This window comes from Microcebus murinus, chromosome 8 (assembly GCF_040939455.1).
Source record: "Microcebus murinus isolate Inina chromosome 8, M.murinus_Inina_mat1.0, whole genome shotgun sequence".
In the NCBI taxonomy this organism is placed as follows: Eukaryota; Metazoa; Chordata; class Mammalia; order Primates; family Cheirogaleidae; genus Microcebus; species Microcebus murinus.
The window spans coordinates 98,387,339-98,404,631 of NC_134111.1; the positions used below are offsets into that span (position 1 = coordinate 98,387,339).

Consider the following 17,293-nt stretch of genomic DNA (forward strand, 5'->3'; position numbering starts at 1 on the left):
AGAAAAAATTAGCCAGGCATGGTGGTGCATGCCTGTAGTCCCAGCTACTCGGGAGGCTGAGGCAGAAGATTTGCTTGAGCCTAGGAGTTTGAGGTTGCTGTGAGCTAGGCTTATGCCACAGTACTCTAGCCCGGGCAACAGAGTGAGACTCTGACTCAAAAAAAAAAAAAAAAAGAAAAATGTTTATAATTTCCCCTTAAATTCCTACAATCCCAATTCCTGAATTAATTATTGTCAACAGTTTGATATGTAATTTTCTTTATCTTCTCTTGTGCTGGTGTGCATGTGTGTTTGTAAAATGGGGCCATGCGTTTTTATAAAAATACCTACGTGAGTCATTTAGGATGCATTTAGTGACAAGGAATAGAAAACTCAATTTAATTGGCTTCGACAAGCAAATTCATTTGTTCACATAACTGGAAACTCTAGAAGTAAGGCAGGTTTTGGCGTTAGCTTAATTTAGCAGCTCAGAAATTTCTTTGAGGGCCTAATTTTTTTTTTATATCTCTTTTTTGCCTTTTGAAGCATCTGCTTTATCCTAAAGCTGGTTCCTCCAGTGGTGGCGAGGTGGCTGCGGACAGCATCCAGAGCTACCTCCTCCAAACCCCGAGGAGTGCCTGTCTCTCCCCCAGCCATTGAGATTGGACCATCTTGATAATATGCCTTCCCTGGGGCCAGGGCGATGCCAGGCAGTGATTGGCTTAGGTCTGGGTTAGGTGCTGGTTCCTAAAACAAACACTGTGTGAAGAGCAGGATATAATCATAATTTAATTTCGCCAAATCAGAACCCGTGCTGGAGCTGAGAATGGAGCAAATCCCAGCAAAACTGCCTGGATGTTCCCCAGAGGTGTAGGGTAGAATGGATGTTGAGAAGCACCCCCTCACATCCACCTCAGCACAGAAGAAAGACTGGAAAGAAAAACACCAAAGTGCCAACAGTCGTCGTCTTCAAGGGGTGGTATTATTGGGAACTTTTATTTTCTTTTTTATGCGTATCTGTATTTTACATTTTTGACAACCAACATATATTACTTGAATAACTTCTAAGGGAAACGAAAGCTATAAATATGAGGAGAAGCTGGTGTATACCACTTGCAATGTAATTAGCAGCCTGAGGAATTTAAAGCAGACGTGTTGGCAAACAGGAAATTTTGAATTTTCAGAATGGTACCAAATGTGCCTTGCAGAAGCTTCCAACTGCCTTTCTCTTGCCTCTGTTATGCAATTGTGGTCACTTCTACAGGCATAATCTGAGGTCCCCGGAGGCTAACGTGGCTCAAAACCACCAGCTCCAGTGGCTTGAATTTTCCCTTTGTATTAGGGTGGGGACGATTTTTCATCTCTCTCTGGAGAAAATGGTCCTCGTCATCTTTACATACCATGAGGTGGGGCCAGACCCCAGAAGGTGCACAGACAGTGCGTGCCTCTCTGCAGAAGGACCCGGTATGCAGAAGTGGGGGTGCTGGCTCTGTCTGCCTCCACTTCCTCTTGGGCAGAAGGTGCTGGGCATTCCTTCACGAAGTAGCCACCGCAGAAAGTCCCCGTCTTTCTCAGCCTTCCTGGGGCTCTCCGCAAGGACTCACAGTGCCACACTGGCAGCAGGCTCCTCAGAAGGGACCCTCAGGTCTGAAGGCTCAGGGGCCTTGGCAGGTGAAGTGGGGCATGCCCCTCGGTTCCCCACTGCTAGATGGTGGGTACTGGAAGTTCTTCCTCGGACTCACAGAGAGACTCCCGCTGTTCTTCCACACACTGTTTTCCTGGAAAAGAGAACTCGTTGCTGCGCTGGAGAAAAGACCCCCACTGGTAAAGTAAGGTAAGGATGCCCCGTGCCAGGCGGGACTCCTGCATTCTCACTTTGATTTCTGCTTGAAGTTCATTCTCAGTTCCACATTTTTGGAAACTTGATTCTATCTGATCATGCCTTTCTGGAGTTACTCTGTTGTGATAGTACACAGTAAACTGGCATTTTAGTATCCTGATGAGTGCTATGCTTGCAAAAAGGAGTGGAAAGCTCCAGGTTAAGCAGTCATGGCGCTCTGGTCTCAGTAGAAAAATACGAAGCAGGGGAGAAAGTGAGGCCAGAAAGTGGATATGAATGGTCTTAAGGAATCATTTTGGGTTTCTCTTGGAAATGTCGTCCACCCCACCAGAATAGACATTTCACGAGAGTCAAGACCTGTCTGTCTTGTTCAGTGTCGTATCCACAGCACCTACAATAGCCAGAGATACTCAGTGCAATGAATGAATGAATGAATGGAAGGCTGGCTAACTGGCCTTTTTAAAGGGTCAGTGTCTTCTGGGATGTCTTCTCTGACCCTTCTAGAAGATTAGATTCTCTCCTCTGGGTTTCCATACTGCTTTAAATTAAAGCACTTAACTCACAGTGTTGAAAGTATTTGTTTATATATCTGTCTTCCCTGAAAGACTGTGAACTCCACAAATGCAGGGATTCTGCCTCCCTGCATTTATGTGGGCCTGGCCTGTGCATGTGGATGGCTTCAGTGGCCAAGGAGGTGATGAAAGGGAAGGTAGGACCTTTATACTTCTATTGGAAGTTTGTTTGAGTATTGGAGCAACTCTCACCAGAGCAGAGTGATACGTCCCTGCATTTCCCGGGCACACATGCAGAATGTATGCATTCTGGCCATCGTTCCCTTATCTAAGGACCATGATCTCTTCCCAGGGGGCCTTGCATCCTGCACCTGTGCTGTCACCTGGGTCTCTCCAGTTGTGTTACACACTGAGAATCCCTGTGATGACTGGTCGTTTGTTCTGTGAATGGGTAGCTTCTCCACATCCTGAATCTTTTTTTTTTTTTTTTTTTTGAGACAGAGTCTCACTTTTGCTGCCCTGGCTAGAGTGAGTGCCGTGGCGTCAGCCTAGCTCACAGCAACCTCAAACTCCTGGGCTCAAGCGATCCTCCTGCCTCAGCCTCCCAAGTAGCTGGGACTACAGGCATGCACCACCATGCCCAGCTAATTTTTTGTATGTATATTTTTAGTTGGTCAATTAATTTCTTTCTATTTTTAGTAGAGACGGGGGGTCTCGCTCAGGATGGTTTCGAACTCCCAACCTCGAGCAATCCGCCCGCCTCGGCCTCCCAGAGTGCTAGGATTACAGGCGTGAGCCACCGCGCCCGGCCACATATCCTGAATCTTGATGGCTTTGAAAGCCTTCTAACCCTTTGCACTCGGGTGTCGAGCGTGGATAATGTCCGAGTGGATAATGAGAAAAAAGCAAGCGAGTGCAAAGGGTTAAGTCACTTATGTCAAACCTCAAAGTTGCCCGGGATCTAGCTTTAGCTAACTGCACCTTTCAGACTCTTGTGTTCCCTTAAATGAGGTTCTTTGTTGACTGTTTCCCTTCTGCAGGCATCATTGACAGGGTTGCCTGTGTCAGCGGTGCCGTCATTGCCTACCCACAGTGCCAGCCTCCCTGCACAGTTGTGGCTTTCTAGAGGGCCTCCCTTGCTTCTGCCTTCCTCAAACAGCCTTACTGAACTTTTTGCTGCCCTTGCTTTTTCCGGAAGGCTTCTCTTGCTACCCCATGTCTGTACTTAAATAGGATTCATCCCAACCTCTCCTGCCTTGTCTTCTCATGCAAGAGAAGGAAGAATACTTTCCCCATATCCTCTTCTTGGTAAAAGAAGAGGAACTCGCCTTTCTCTAACCAAAGGTCTGTGGTTTTCATACATTTCCTCCAATTCAAAAAATGTGAAATTGATTTGTTTCTGCCATCTCTCTCATAAACTCATACCAGTGTTCACTCCTGCTCCCAGCCCGAAATTAATGAAGTAAATTTTTTGAAGGCAGGGGCCCTATCTCATTCTTCTCTGCAGGTCCAGCATTTAGCACAGTGCCTGAGACATGATAGGTACAAAATACACATTTATTGAATGAGTGAATGAATTAGTGAGGGAGTGAATATATAAATTGAGAAACTAGGATAGGTCGTATATTGAAAAATTCTAACTGATTATAAATGATTTGCTCTTTTTAAAGTTCTTTAATGATAATATAGCTTGGATTTTCAAAGTCAATAATTATCTTTGTCACTAATATTTAGAATGTTAAGTTCCTTTGAAAAATACAAAATATAATTACAAATAATGTTTGAAAAATAGCATTAGTAACAGTAATATATTTTTTCCTTCAGAATAAATTCATTAAATAAAAATAGAAATAGAATAGCCATATATTTTTTAAAAAATCACAAGGATATGTATTGAAACAGCCATTGGCTCTACAAATATGATTCAAAATTTGATGCCAATTCTAAAAGGCAAATATAAATGCTAATGAAAATAACTAAGAACGCTGATCACTTAGCATAAGTAGACTTTGCTATAAAAAGATGCAAGTCCATCCAAATGGAAAAAGAATTTTCTGCGATAGGTGGGCTTATATCTCTGCCAAAGGAACTTTATAAATACATATAGGCTTACTATAATTGAGAGAAATCACTTATTGATAATAAATTAATAATCAGTTTTGTGCTAAGTGAAAGTTCTCAGAGAAGGCCATGTGAGGGGTTGAGTCATTGCACACCTGCAAGGTGCCGCGCCCCCAGTGAAGCCGGAAGCAACATCCGGGAAGGCTAACTGAGACGTCTGCTTCTGGAAACTGTTGCTTTCTTGCCTGCGCCATGGAAACTGTTGCTTGCCAACTTTGCATTGTTTGAACCCCTGTATAGTGGGGCTACCAGCCAACCAATCATGTTAAAGGTCAATGCATGATCCACGCATGATCAGCCAATGCATAGCGTATGCACCATAGGGATACAAGGCACGCTGCAACCCCGGTCGGGGTCCTTGCCTGCAAGAGTGGCCACTGCGTTGGTGCTCTGGGGCTTGGACCCTGGCTAGTCAGAAAATAAACCTCCTCTTGTGTGATTGCATCCTCGATGTCTCTGCTTTTCTGTCCGGTGGGGCTGTGGAAGGTCGGTCCCTAACAGCCAAAGGTTAAGGTATTCTATGGATTTTCGTTTCAATGATAAGTTTGTGTAAATCATACAGTTTTCAGATCTGGAGAGCTGACTTTGCCTGGCATGTACAATCAAGTAGAATATGTCTCTTGCAAAGACACCTAATAAAGATGGAAGTATTTAACCAAGCAATGTATATTATGAGGAAGTGTCAAAACTAAGGGGATGTTTTTCATCAGTGAAACAAATCACGGCCTATATAAAAGGTTAATGAGAATAGCTATAATTAAATTAATTGTTACTTTAACTTGGAGAAATAGAATTAAACCTGACAAAAAGTTCACACGAATCGCCAATGCTAAGTCAGAGAGAGAAAACAAAAGAGCTTCATGGAACCTGCTGATTTCCCCTTTGCCGAGACTGTACTGATAAGGCGTCTGGTTTATGGCTAGACCAGGCGTGGCCTGTGGAGAGACAAGGGCTGTGTCTTGTTGCTTTGGGATGGGGCAACTATCCTACTGATGCAATGGAAGAAAATCGTTGACTGTGGAGTGGAGGACAGCCTACTAGCAAACCACAAAACTCACTGTCTTGGCTGCTATGTGTTAAAGCTTTAACAATGTTAAGGGCTGGATGCGGTGGCTCACGCCTGTAATCCTAGCTCTCTGGGAGGCTGAGGCGGGCAGATCGCTCGAGGCCAGGAGTTCGAATCCAGCCTGAGCAAGAGTGAGACCCCATCTCTACTATAAATAGAAACAAATTAATTGGACAACTAATATATATAGAAAAAATTGGCCGGGCATGGTGGCACATGCCTGTAGTCCCAGCTACTCGGGAGGCTGAGGCAGCAGGATCGCTTGAGCCCAGGAGTTGGAGGTTGCTGTGAGCTAGGCTGACACCACGGCACTCACTCTAGCCTGGGCAACAAAGTGAGACTCTGTCTCAAAAAAAAAAAAAAAAAAAGAAAGAAAGAAAAGAAAAAAAGATTATGTTAAGTTTCCGCATGGGCAAATTAACTTTTAACTACTTTAATAATTGCAATAATGCAACATTAGAATAACTGCAACACATTTCAAAAGTAAATGTTATAAGATGAACTCAATTGAGACAAACCAAATGACCAAAGACAAAATCTCCTCAGATTCTGGGAAACAGGATTGGCAATGGCATGAGTGAGTAGAAGAAAGAGACAACTGTGAGCCCAGCAGCGTGTGTTGATGGAAGGCCCAAGCAGACGGGGAGGCCCTCACCCGTGAGGACTCTGCCAGCAGCAAGTCCCCATGTCTGGGGGTCAGAGGCTGGGCTCAGGGCCAGGGAGGAGGCCTGGCGGGACGGGCGGGCTCTGTGCTAGGGCTGGGATTCTATTCAGGTCAGCAAGATGAGGCTCAGGCATAGGGAAATAAACATGAGGACGTTTTGGGGTTGGGGTGGGGGTGATCGTGTTCTCAGGAATAAGGTAAAAGCCCAGAAGCTCCAGGCCCCAGTTCAGAGCTGCCCCTTGAGGGCGTGAGTGAGGAGGACCCTGCAGATCAGGAGAGGAAGCGTGCCGGTGCCGCACGGCTGCAGCGTTCCGCACCAAGGACAGGAGGAGCGAAGTGACTTCGGTAGAGGGCAGTTCTGGGGTGTTGTCTGGGGGTGAGCTACTGAGGAGAAAGCATTTAATGGGAACAGACATGCATTTTTCTATTTAATGTGGAGGGGTCCTTGTGTAAGATTTTGACTGAAAAGTCTGCCCCCAGAGAAAGCTCGGCAACGCCTTTGATGATGACAGTGACCACTGCAACTTCAGTTCCTCTCTGGAGAGCTGGAGAGAAGAGGAAATAAATGCCTGGAGTTCAAAGGCGTGACAATGGCTTCAAAAACGCGTCAGAACAAAGAACGTTCTCCACAAAGGGTGACAACACAATACCCAGGGGGAAAAAATTATGCCTTCACTGAGGGATTTCATAAGGAGTTACGGCATTTTAGATCCTCAGGAAGTTGGGACAGTTGTATATCCACTGTGACATGCCCATCAGGAAATCAATATAAAAATGTATAAAGGGCCCATTTTGTACACTTTGAAGTCTAGAGGACAGAATAAAGGACTAGGGAAGCCCATTTAAGCTAACTTAAATAATAGAATGTGCATTATGTTTTCAGAACCCAAGGACAGAAAATGCAGTGCATTTCAGTACAATTAGAAAAGCAGGAGTGCAGGTTGTTCTCTTTGTCTTGCAGGGGCTTTTGTGGCCTTCTCTGGGGCCTCGTGGCCTCACATCTCTGTGCTTCTTCTTACCTCTCTCTGTCTCTTTCTTCTACTCACTCATGCCATGCCTTGACTGTCAAGCCCATCACACAATATCAATAGCCTTTGTGTGCCCTGGGACAACTGTCTTTGTGTGCCTTGGCTTGGATTTTTAAGAGACAGACTCTGATGGACTTGGCCCAGTCTACAGAATGATTTTCCATGAGTCAGACATCCATCGCCTTTGTTGGGGAGGAGGAGATGCCACAGTTCATGAGGAAGGAGCCAGGTGCAAGGGCCACAGGGCCCAGCACCGTGGAAGGGGTGCAGGTAGGGAGGCAACAGTCGATACTTCCACTGTAGACTGTCATGGCAGCAATGAGGACACCATAATTTGGGGGTTCCCAGGCTACCACACAGTGTGCTGTTCATCGCTGGGCACATTTGAGAAGGCTTTATGAGGTCACTGTGCATGCCTTCCATTTCAGGGGTCACTTTCCCTGGGCAACCCTGGGATTCCAGAACCTTCCTAGATGTTCAGTCTTTTAGCTTCCTAAGAACAGAAACAATATTCCTACAAACACAGTCAATTTGGCTGGTCAAATGTAACTGGCCACAGGAGAACTCAGAGAACGAGCTTGGTCTTGCACTTGACTTGCGATTGCGAGACCAATTGACTTGGCCTTGCATCTGACACAAGCTTCCACCTTGTGGCCGAGAGTGCGGGATCTGGAGTCGCACTCCCAAGTTCAAGTCCTGGCCCCACTACGCGGTGACCATGTGGCCTTGAGCAAGCAATTCAGCTCCTCTAAATCTTAGTTTCCCCGTCTGTGAAAAGTCTGTAATAAAACCACTTGGCGAGAAATAAAACATGCTCAGGGATAGTGAGAAATAGGCTCTGAAAACTTTTTTTTTTTTTTTATTTCGGCATATTAAGGGGATACAGATTTTAAGGTTTCAATAAATGCCCATTTCCCCCCCTGAAAATGGTTTTTGATCCCTAGAAAGTACTCAGTAAATGTCACCAGGATTGCCACTGCCACTGTTAGTCTCCCTCTCCTGTCCTGTGGACCTAAATGAGTTCAGGGCTCTGAGTCAGTGGCTTCCTTCTGTCCCTGCCAGCTCGGGCCCTCTCTCTTTCCTGGAGCTTTGCATGTACACGTGCTAACACGGGCTTGGTGGTTAAGCAATTGGCTGATGATGTTGTGCCTTGTGCTCTGAGCGGAGGAAATGCTCACAGTCCAAGATGGAAAAGAATGCATGAGCAGCGAAACCTCGACCTGCGTTCAAGCAGTTTTTGCCGAGCACCACAGCGTACGTCTTTCAAACCTTCATTTTGGAGGACTTGCGTATCTGCCCCTCCCCTGAAATGGAAAGAAGACCCCAGATGATTTCTCCAGTTCCTTCGATCTCTAGCAAGGCTGCACTAAAATTGTCACCTTCTGTGCAGTCTGTTCTTCGAGACCGTTTGACACGAGACCACAGAGCGGAAAACCCGCACGCGAGACTTTCACACGGACTCACCCTTTCTTGTTCTTTTCTCTCCCAGGAGCCAAGCCACTCCCGAAGATCATGAACTTGTCTTCCGAGCACTGCAACGCGTCAGACTGGCTGAGGCTGGAGGCAACAGTGAAGGCCTCTGTGTACCTGGTCGCCTTCTCCTTCGCCACGGCCATCACTGTGCTGATAATCGCCGTGGTGTCCCAGAGCCCGAGCCTGCGGAGCGAGGCCCGACACGTGCTCCTCTGCCACCATCTGCTGTGCGTCTCCTCCTGCTGCGGGCTGGGGGCCGTCTTCCAGGGCCTGCGGGCACTGCGGGCCGGCAGCCCCCTGCTGCTGTGCTGGGTGGTGTTCGGGGCGCAGCTCAGCGCTGGAGAAGGGATTCTCTTCACCCTGGCCTTGATGGCGCTCAACACTTACGCGGTGATTTGCTGGCCCCTGAGACCCATGCCCTTTGTCGATTCAGTTAAGTATAGGATTCTGGCTGGGGCCTGGGCAGCCGTTATACTCAAGAATGTTTGTTTATTCCTCATAGAGAGCGCCAGCCCCACTGTGGTTTCTGTTTTTAGATCCGAGCCCCTTTGCCCTGTTATTTTGAACGGCGCTGCTGCCAGGGCCATTGGCATGGTTTTCCTGTTCCTTCCGTTGTCTGTCATTCTTGTAAGTTACTCCCTGATATACCAGGAAGGGAAACGTGCTGGCCATTTTAATAGGTCAAATATCAAAGCAAGGAGAACGATCCTTGTTCATTTAGTTCAGATAAGCTTACATGTGGTACCAACTCTCGTATTCATAGGTTTGGGGAAGCTGTGCGGGTTGTTTTACTTTGCCTTAAATCTGGTGCTTTTCGGCGTCTTTGCCTTTGCTCAGTGCTTTAACCCTCTGATCTACGGGCTCTGGAATAAGGAGCTGCAGCGAAGACTGCACCACTGGGTGTGCCGCCAGCGGTGGGGTGGCCACACTGGGAATAGCGGGGTTTAAACAGAAGCTCAGCCGTTTTGAATCAGCAATGCCAGTCCTGTTAGATTCATCAGCTGAGAGTAAGGACTTGCCTTTCACTTAACCTAAAATTGGAGCCTTGATTTGATTTTAAAAGCAATATGAGTAAGTCAAAGTTATTTGTTTGGCTTACAGTCTTCACTCTTGTGTACATTCAATTGGCCTCAGTGAAATCATTTTTGTGTCTTTAGTGCATGTTTTCTACCAACATGCATTTTTGGTAGAATGTCCTAATGTGTTTGAGTAGTTAGGCAGCTCTTGAGAATGTACTTGTTTTTAGAAACTGAGAAATTGTGGTCGCTATGAAGATAAGAAATTGGCTATTCCACTTATATTAATTAGAGGTAGGTTGGGCTACATATAACAATGGAAACAGGAACAAAGTATCAGTGCCTTCAAAAAGTTAAATTTGTTTCTTTTGTAAAAGGAATCTGGAGGTACACTATCCAAGCGGCTGAGGCAGCGCTGCAGTCAACATACTTATTCTCTTCTGCTGTGCCATGATTAGTGTGCCACCTCATGACCCAAAAGGGCTGTTGTTGCTCCTTCTATCACATTCCAACCAATAGAAAGAAGGAGCAAAGACAGGACTGTGCCTTCCTTCTGCTTGGAGTATTGAGTGCTAAGTGGTAGTCTTATAATTTCAAATGCAAATTATTATTTAAAAATTAAAAGTTTTTTGAATTAAAAATTTATATAGAGTAAAATTCAAAAGGTTGAAAACAATATTTAGTAAAAACAAGTCTTTCTCTTCCCCATTTTCCTAGGTCCCCAGCTCTCTTCTAAGAGTCAACAGATATTATCAGGTTTTTTTTGTGTGTGTTTTCCTCAAGAAATGATCTACAAAAGGCAAATTAATTGAGAATTTCTCCTTTGTAAGATAATTTTGGTTTTGATGTCTTGGATTTGGATTGGAAAGTTGTTTAAATTGGTATTTAGAGTAATAGTAGTTTATGTCATTAATAATAGTTCATGACACAGCAGTAACCAATTTCATAATGTGAAAATTCTTTGTACCCTCAGGGAAACTTAAACTTGGGCAAGATGCAAAAGGGAAGGGGAGAGAGGAAGTGGTGGCTACAGTTACTTGAAATTAGTTGAGAGTTCTTATAAAATGTTCTTTTCTCACATACAAATGGTGCAATGATACTGAGTTTAAAGTCAGAAAGTGTGGGGGTTTAGGGCAAATGTTCAGAGAAGACACAGTTTTCAAATAGCTCTAAGTAAATACTTAAGGAAATATTGTGAATTATCTCAAAATTTCCAAGTTCTTATGGATAGTTCATTTACCACAATTGCAAGCACACAATTATTGCAGGAAACTATTTCTGCCATATATACATATATATGCAATGTAAAAAGATATTGATTAACTTAAGAATAAAGTTGGGCAAAATCTATGAAAGCAAGAATAGAAAAGTAGTCGTTCATAATACTCATTATAGGGAAATGTTGAATGAATCCACCCCATTGTTTAGAAGAAGTTTAAAGCTATAAAGGCAGCCAGGCATGGTGGCACACGCTATAGTCCTAGCTATTGCGTGGGGCGGGGCGGCGGGCATGCCTGGGCCAGGCGGGTCGCTTGAGCCAGGGAGTTTGAGGCTACAGTGAGCTATGATTGCAACACTCGAGCCTGAGTGACAGAGTGAGACCGTGTCTCTTACAAAAATAAAAAGACTGTAAAATCAGCCACACTTATACATTTTAAGCAGTTTTTTTTCTCTGAGAAGGTCGTCCGTGTCAGCAGTCCCCAACCTTTTTGGTACCAGGGACTGGTTTTCATGGAAGACAATTTTTCCATGGACAGGTGATGGGGGGATGGTTTGGGGATGGTTCTAGCGCATTCCATTTATCGTGCAGTCAAACCTCTCTGCTAATGACGATCTGTGTTTGCAGCCGCTCCCCAGCGCTAGTATCACCGCCTCAGCTCCACCTCAGACCATCAGGCATTAGATTCAGGCATAAGGAGCGAGCAACCTGGATCCCTCGAATGTGCAGTTGACAGCAGGGTCCGCGCTCCTATGAGAACCTAATGCTGCTGCTGATCTGACAGGAGGCGGAGCTGATGCCGCGACCTAGATGGGGAGCGGAGGTACATACAGGTGGAGCTTCCCTCACCTGCGCTCCTGCTGTGCAGCCCGGTTCCTAACAGGCCATGGACGGGTACTGGTCTTCGGCCTGGGGTTTGGGGACCGCAGGTCTCTGTGGCTGGAACTGCCCGTGTGATGGCCGAGCAAAGACATACATGTGCAGTGCAGAGAAAACTGCAGGTCTACCACTGGCGGGGGTGGGGAAAGGATGCCAGAGTGTTCTTGTGAGCCAGGAGGACTTAAGGGAAGGGTCTGGCCTTGGGGTTGTTGGAAAAGACCTGTCTAAAACGCTTCATGCCAAAGGAGAGAGGCTGCAGCACAAAGAGGCTGGAGGTTACCGCTGGCAGCAGAGGATGAAAAGGGAGTGAGAAGCTCTTGTCCAGAGACAAGGATTGCCCAGGGCTCCAGAGGATCGCAGGACCTGCAGCGGAAAAGAAAGGTCATCACTGGGAATCTGCCCTACCCGGAAGATGCAAGCATCATATTTCCTCTGCTTTTTCAAAGGGTGGTCTTTCCTGCTCCTTCCATCTCCTCCCAACCTCCCTCTTCTGACTCTGGGGCAGTCACAGGCGACCTGGGTGTAAGGGCCGCTGATTAGAAGCCTTAACTCCCTCTGCAGCTTGAATTCCTTGCAACGTGGCATAACATGTCTACAGATCCACATAAAGGTTCTGGGCGTTAGGACGGGGACGCCTTTGCGGGAGTGGGGGTGTTATTCAGCCTGCCATGTTTACTAAAGCCAGGCTGTTCTTTGAAGCTGAAAATGACTGTGGGATTTTTTGTCATTTAAGAGTGACTAGGCGGAGCGCGGTGGCTCACGCCTGTAATCCCAGCACTCTGGGAGGCCGAAGCGGGAGGATCACTTGAGCTCAGGAGTTTGAGACCAGCCTGAGCAAGAGCGAGACCCCGTCTCTACTAAAAATAGAGAAAATTAGCTGGGTGTCATGGCATGCATCTGTAGTCCCAGCTACTTGGGAGGCCAAGGCAGGACGATCGCTTGAACCTAGGAGTTTGAGGTTGCTGTGAGCTAGGCTGACGCCACAGCACTCTAGCCAGGGCAACAGAGTGAGACTCTTGTCTCAGAAAGAAAGGAAGCAAAAAAAAGTGACTAGATAAAATATAAATCAAAACCACAATGAGATACCTCCTCACACCCATAAGGATGTCAACAGCAAAAAACAAAACAAAACAAAAACCCTAGAAAATAAATGTTGGCACAGATGTGGAGCCCTGTTGATGGGATTATAAAATGGTGCAACTGCTATGGAAAACAGTATGGATGTTCCTCAAAAAATAAAAAATAGAATTATCATGTGATCCAGCAATCCCATTTCCAGGTACATATCTGAAACATTTGAGAGCAGGGTCTTGAAGAGATATTTGCATGCCCATGTTCACTGAAGCATTATTCATAATAGCCAAGAGGTAGAAGCAATCCAAACGTTCATCACAAGTGAATGAATAAACACAATGTGGACTATACATACAATGGAATATTCATAACCCTTAAAAAGGAAAATAATTCTGTTATATGATACAACTGAGTGAACTTTGAGGACATTATGCTAAGTGAAATCAGCCAGTCACTAAAAGACAAATGCCATGTGATTCTATTTGTATGAGGTATTTAAAGTATTTGAGTTCACAGAAATAGAAAAAATTAATAGAATGGTGACTGCCAGGGGCTGGAGGGAGGGGAGGGTGTGTTTAAGGGGTACAAAGTTTCAGTTTTCAAACGGAAAAAGTTCTGGAGATCTGTTTCACAGCAATATAAATATACTCAACACTACTGAGCCGTACACTTAAAAATGGTTAAGATGGTACATTTTATGTTATGTGTTTTTTCCACAATTAAGAAAAGAGAGGAGTAAGATGTGCACCATCCGGGGGATGGTCATGCTGAAAACTCAGACTTGTGGGGGGAGAGGTGGAAAGGGCATTTATTGAAACCTTAAAATTTGTACCCCCATAATATGCCGAAAAAAAAATTTTCCAGCAAAAAATAAATAAAAGAGAGAGAGAGTACTAGACAAGAACATGGGATCTCATGTAAGATTTCGTCCAAGGGGAGTTAAAGGTTGAATTCACAAATGGGATTTGAATGGACCTCAGGAAAAAGAATCAAACTGTTTTCCACTCATGTCCTAGTATGTCTAGCTATTTCAATATAAAGGTAACCAGTTAACTGTAGACAAGACCACTATTAATTATTAAGGATTTCTTCGTGGCTAATTTTTTAAAAAATTCACTTCTAGCTATGACATATAGGTATACATGTTACCTAAGGTTAAGTATACACATAGATACTGTGTGTATAGAGAAATTTATTATTTTTTCTCTCTCTCTATATATATACAGTTACAGGATCGTTCTTGACCAAGTTAATCTGAAATATTTCTTTTCTCTTTTCTTTTTTTTTTTTTTTGAGAAACAGTCTCACTTTGTTGCTCAGGCTAGAGTGAGTGCCGTGGCATCAGCCTAGCTCACAGCAACCTCAAACTCCTGGGCTCAAGCAATCCTGCTGCTTCAGCCTCCCGAGTAGCTGGGACTACAGGCATGCACCACCATGCCCAGCTAATTTTTTCTATATATTTTTAGTTGACCAATTAATTTCTTTCTATTTTTAGTAGAGACGGGGTCTCGCTCTTGCTCTGGCTGGTTTTGAACTCTTGACCTTGAGTGTTCCTCCCGTCTTGGCCTCCCAGAATGCTAGGATTACATGAAATATTTCAATGAGTTAAGGTCGGATGAACTTAGTTGTAATCATTATATTTATAGTTTATGTAGCATTAATTTTGTTTATAATTCAGAAAAATAATCATTTGCTTTGCTTGGATATGAGAACTTTTTCTACTTACCTTCTCATTTTGCCTCCACATCTACCCCCACAGATCTTCTAGTTAAAGGCAAATAACCACAACACAGGCAAAAATCAGACAGTATGTGACTGAAAAGACAGGGTTGTATCATTTCCGTGGCTTCCAAGATGCTCATTCCTTTTACATTCTAATGTTCCTGAAATCTAGCTGTGTTCTTCACAAAGACGTTTACACACTGCTGTCCAGCTTCAGTGTCCTTTCCTGCACATCTGTGGACTTGAATATTCTTCCTGGTAGGGTCTTGGGACCAGAGCAATCCCTTGATGTTTCCGTCAACAGCCACTGCGAATCCAGGTTTTTGTTTGAAGCCATCTCAAGGGGCACCTTGTGACTAGTTCCTTCTTTAGGCCAGTGGGACATTTGAACTTCCCCATCTCTTTGAGATTAGGCATTAGTTATCTATTGCTGCATAACAAATCATCCCCCAAACTTGGAGGCTTATTATCTCATCGTTTCCGTGGTTCGGGAGTTCAGACAGGACACAGGTGTCAGGGAGGTGGCTTATCCCTGCTCTGCGAAGTCCAGGGCCCCAGCTGGAGCCCTTGAAGGCTGAGGGGCTGAAGTCGCCTGCATGCTTGACTGAGGCTGGAGGACCCACCGCTGAGGGCTATTCACCTGGGTGGTGAGTTGGTGCTGGCCTGCGGTTCCCCTCCACGTGCACTTCGCACAGGGACCCTCAAAGGGCTGCTTGAGTGTCCTTGTGACATAGAGGCTGGCCTTCCCCAGGGTGAGCCATCCGAGAGTGAGAGCAGGAGCGAGAGAGCGTGCCAGGCATCCTTTATATGCCCGAGCACAGCACCACCTCTGCCACCGTCTGCTTGTCTGCAGGTGAGGCTCCGAGTCTGGCCCACCTGCAAGGAAAAGGCTAGACCTTTGGAGGTGGGAATGTCAATAAACTTGTCGATCTATTTTAAAACCAGCAAAACCAGCACGCCATGTGGCTGGTTTTGCAAAGGGGCAGTGACACATGTTACCTCCGAAGGCACGCTTGTAAGAGCTGGTGATTTTCCATGTTCTTGTTCCCTGCCAATGTTCCCTGCCATTTCCTAGGGAGCATTTAGGAGGAAGGCATATTGAGGAGGGCAGAACTCCTTGGCTTGAAGGCATAAAGGTCAGAAGTTGAAGGCAGGACTGGAAACAGCAGGTGGATTCGAGACTGATGCTATGCAGGCCTAGGGGTTGTGGAGGGCACCGACAGGATTGGGATCCGATTGGCAGACACGGAAGGACAGCACTAAAAAGGTGGAACCTCGGGCAGACCACGGCTCACGCCACTAGCTGTGCCACCACCTGCACCTCCAGAGAGCACTGTGGTGACAGGGATGGGCAGAGCTGACTCCCTGGAGAGCCAGAGTGCCCATCGAAGCACTCACTCCCTGCGAGATTATCAGTTCCCGGTGCCCGAGGCAAAGATGAGGCCCCAGGGGCCTTGCTGTGTCCCAGCCCCTCAGCGCTGAGGCGTGGAGACAGTGCCTGCACGTTTTTGCAGGAGGAGCAAGATGGCTTTAACGTAAGCTTAGCCACTGCAACCCTCTCTTCCACTACGGAAGAAATGGGTTAAGAATTCAAGACGGCTCACCTCATCATTGATCTCTCTCTGCACTTTGATTCCCAAGACAGGATGGTCTAGGAGCCAAGCCGGATGACTTCACATCAGGTCTCAGCTCTTAATGGATCCCTTCGGGCAGCAGTACTGCCGGGAGGGACAAGTGCAGAGCATAGGCTCGATTCCCGCAAATCCCTATTTTAAGTGGCATGAGCTGTGTGCCGTCTGAGGTTCCACCTTTTCAGCTTTTTCCTTCCAGGCCGGTCTCAGGAAGCCCACCCTCGGTCCCCAGCCAGCTGCCCTCCTGGGCTGGGGCTGGCGTCACTGTTCTCTTTGGGGGTCACCCTGCTGGCCTTAGCTGGGGTCACTGATTCTGACCATTGTGCATGACAGATGCACAAAGCTGATGGGACCTCAGCTCCAGGGGCCCCAGTGGCGAGGGCGGGGAGGGAGGAGCCTGGGAGGGTGCAGGCCCGGGAAGGAGCTGTTCCTCTCCTCACACCCTAGCAGTGACTTGGCGCTATCCAGTGGCTACTGTCTGCCAGGCACTTTGCAAATGTGGTTGGATCGAATGTCGCTCCTTCCCTTCTGAGAAATTCAGATGATTAATTTGGGGCTGGGCGCTTCCATTGTCTGTGAAAGAAAACTTTATATAATCCAGAGCTGGAGGCGGACCTGTCTTTAGCATATTAAAGCCCAAACCAGGCTTAGTTGTTGTCAAGAAATGGCGTTTGGTGAAACAGAGGATGGTAGATATTTCAACAGAAGAAAGTGAAGTAGGAGGACTGTGAATCTTTCTGGGAATCAGGAAGGGGAGTTGGAAGGAAATTAATTTTTCAGGGTAAGGTGTGTTTTGACTGTAGGTATTTCAGGACAGAACCTGAAGCCTAGAGTAGAAACATCCTGCCAAAGGTCGGGATGTAGCCCTGGGTGCTTGGGTATAGGTTCTGACTACCTGAACCGGGACCAGGGAGGCCAGTGCTGCTTGCAGAAGCCCCGGCCCCTACGAGCCAGCCTGTTCAGACCAATTGGGAGTGTCAATGGAAAAAGCCAAACTCTGTAAAATAATTTTAAAGAGATTTATTCTGAGCCAAATTTGAGGACCATGACCTGGAGCCACTCCCAAGAG

General features: G+C 46.1%; 1 protein-coding gene across 3 annotated transcripts; it reads left to right on the forward strand.

The window, feature by feature from the left end:
* Nucleotides 1-930: 930 nt before the first annotated feature.
* On the forward strand, nt 931-14,132 carry LOC105862887 (olfactory receptor 11H7-like). 3 transcript variants are annotated; one of them, XM_076006007.1, is made up of 3 exons: nt 931-1,803; nt 8,700-9,310; nt 10,417-14,132. In XM_076006007.1, exons 1-3 carry the CDS (start codon nt 1,356-1,358, stop codon nt 10,486-10,488), a joined length of 1,131 nt encoding a protein of 376 aa, XP_075862122.1. In that variant the 5' UTR covers nt 931-1,355; the 3' UTR covers nt 10,489-14,132. The 3 variants fall into 3 exon arrangements, with proteins under 3 accessions (XP_075862122.1, XP_075862121.1, XP_012604961.2); XM_076006006.1 differs by having other exon boundaries at nt 932-1,803; nt 8,700-14,131; XM_012749507.3 differs by lacking the exon at nt 931-1,803 and adding an exon at nt 7,240-8,464 and having other exon boundaries at nt 8,700-14,132.
* The last annotated feature ends 3,161 nt before the right edge of the window (nt 14,133-17,293 follow it).